Source organism: Habropoda laboriosa, unplaced genomic scaffold, assembly GCF_001263275.1.
Source record: "Habropoda laboriosa isolate 0110345459 unplaced genomic scaffold, ASM126327v1 scaffold134, whole genome shotgun sequence".
Lineage (NCBI taxonomy): Eukaryota > Metazoa > Arthropoda > Insecta > Hymenoptera > Apidae > Habropoda > Habropoda laboriosa.
In genome coordinates, this window is record NW_017100266.1 from 594431 (window position 1) to 595481 (window position 1051).

The window sequence follows — 1051 nt, forward strand, 5'->3', positions numbered from 1 at the left end:
ATGATATGTTATTTGTTTAGATAATGTTTCGAGCAACTGTAGTATTGAAGAATGCGAACGTGATCGATAATAAAAATCAGAGATTCTTAAGATTTGATGTTTGAGTAATTTTTTAAACATAAAACACTTTTAGTATATGTACATTTGTGAAAATTTGGTTACATTATTTAATTATTTTTTCTGTTATGTGTAGCAATCACAATTTATATATTTTCTAGGACAGAAATATTTTCCTATACAAGGAATCCTATACATTTCTTTAAGAATTTCTGATGTAAATATCAAATTGTTTTGTACGTTAAATGATATTGTATTGTACATAAATTTTAAATCATATTTTGACATGTTTTTAGTACAATTTTTTAACTCAATACACTTGACTCTATACTTTGAAAGAAATTTGTTTATCATTGTAAGCAAGTTTTAATACTTTCAAAGTGTACTAGAAATATTTTTACAAATACTTATTTTTTTAATCTAGCTCTTTTCAAATTGCGAAATATCAAGTCATTGCATAAGATCTGTTTAGCTTCTCTCTTTTATTTTTAACAGAAGTAATTTCAAGTAACTATAACTTTTTAGAAGTAATGTAAGAAGTGATACTCTTATTTTTCATAGATCAATTAACGGAACTTTTGCAGTGACTAAATATCTTGTGTTCAATAGCTGTGTTTATCATGAAAGGTTTAATTGTATTGAAATGTCATGTTTTAATAAAATATTGCCATCCTGGATTGTTCATAAAAAGTTTGTTTAAATGCATTTGTAAAATAGTTATAATATTAAAAATATTTTTACATTAAAATATGATTGAAGACTAACACAAAGTGCGACATATTTTTCTATTACCCAAATTTTATTAATTCCTGAATTTTATTAGTAAATCAGTATTGAATAAAAAATTAAAATTTAAGTTTGTCTCTATAAAACTATTACGATATTGTAATTTTCTTGAGTAAATGAAAAATGTAACAATTTGCAATCTGTTGATTGCGCATTTTGGTACAGTTCTAAAAGAACAATGAAATTAAAATATTGTTAGTATAAATGA

General features: G+C 23.2%; 1 protein-coding gene across 1 annotated transcript in view; it reads left to right on the forward strand.

The window, feature by feature from the left end:
- The window catches only part of LOC108573203 (ectonucleoside triphosphate diphosphohydrolase 5), a 6901-nt gene extending 6797 nt beyond the window's left edge, over positions 1–104 (forward strand). Inside the window, exon 7 of the mRNA XM_017935592.1 lies at positions 21–104. Coding sequence (XP_017791081.1) covers positions 21–104 — 84 coding nt within the window. The remainder of the gene's footprint in view (positions 1–20) is intronic.
- Positions 105–1051: the final 947 nt, after the last annotated feature.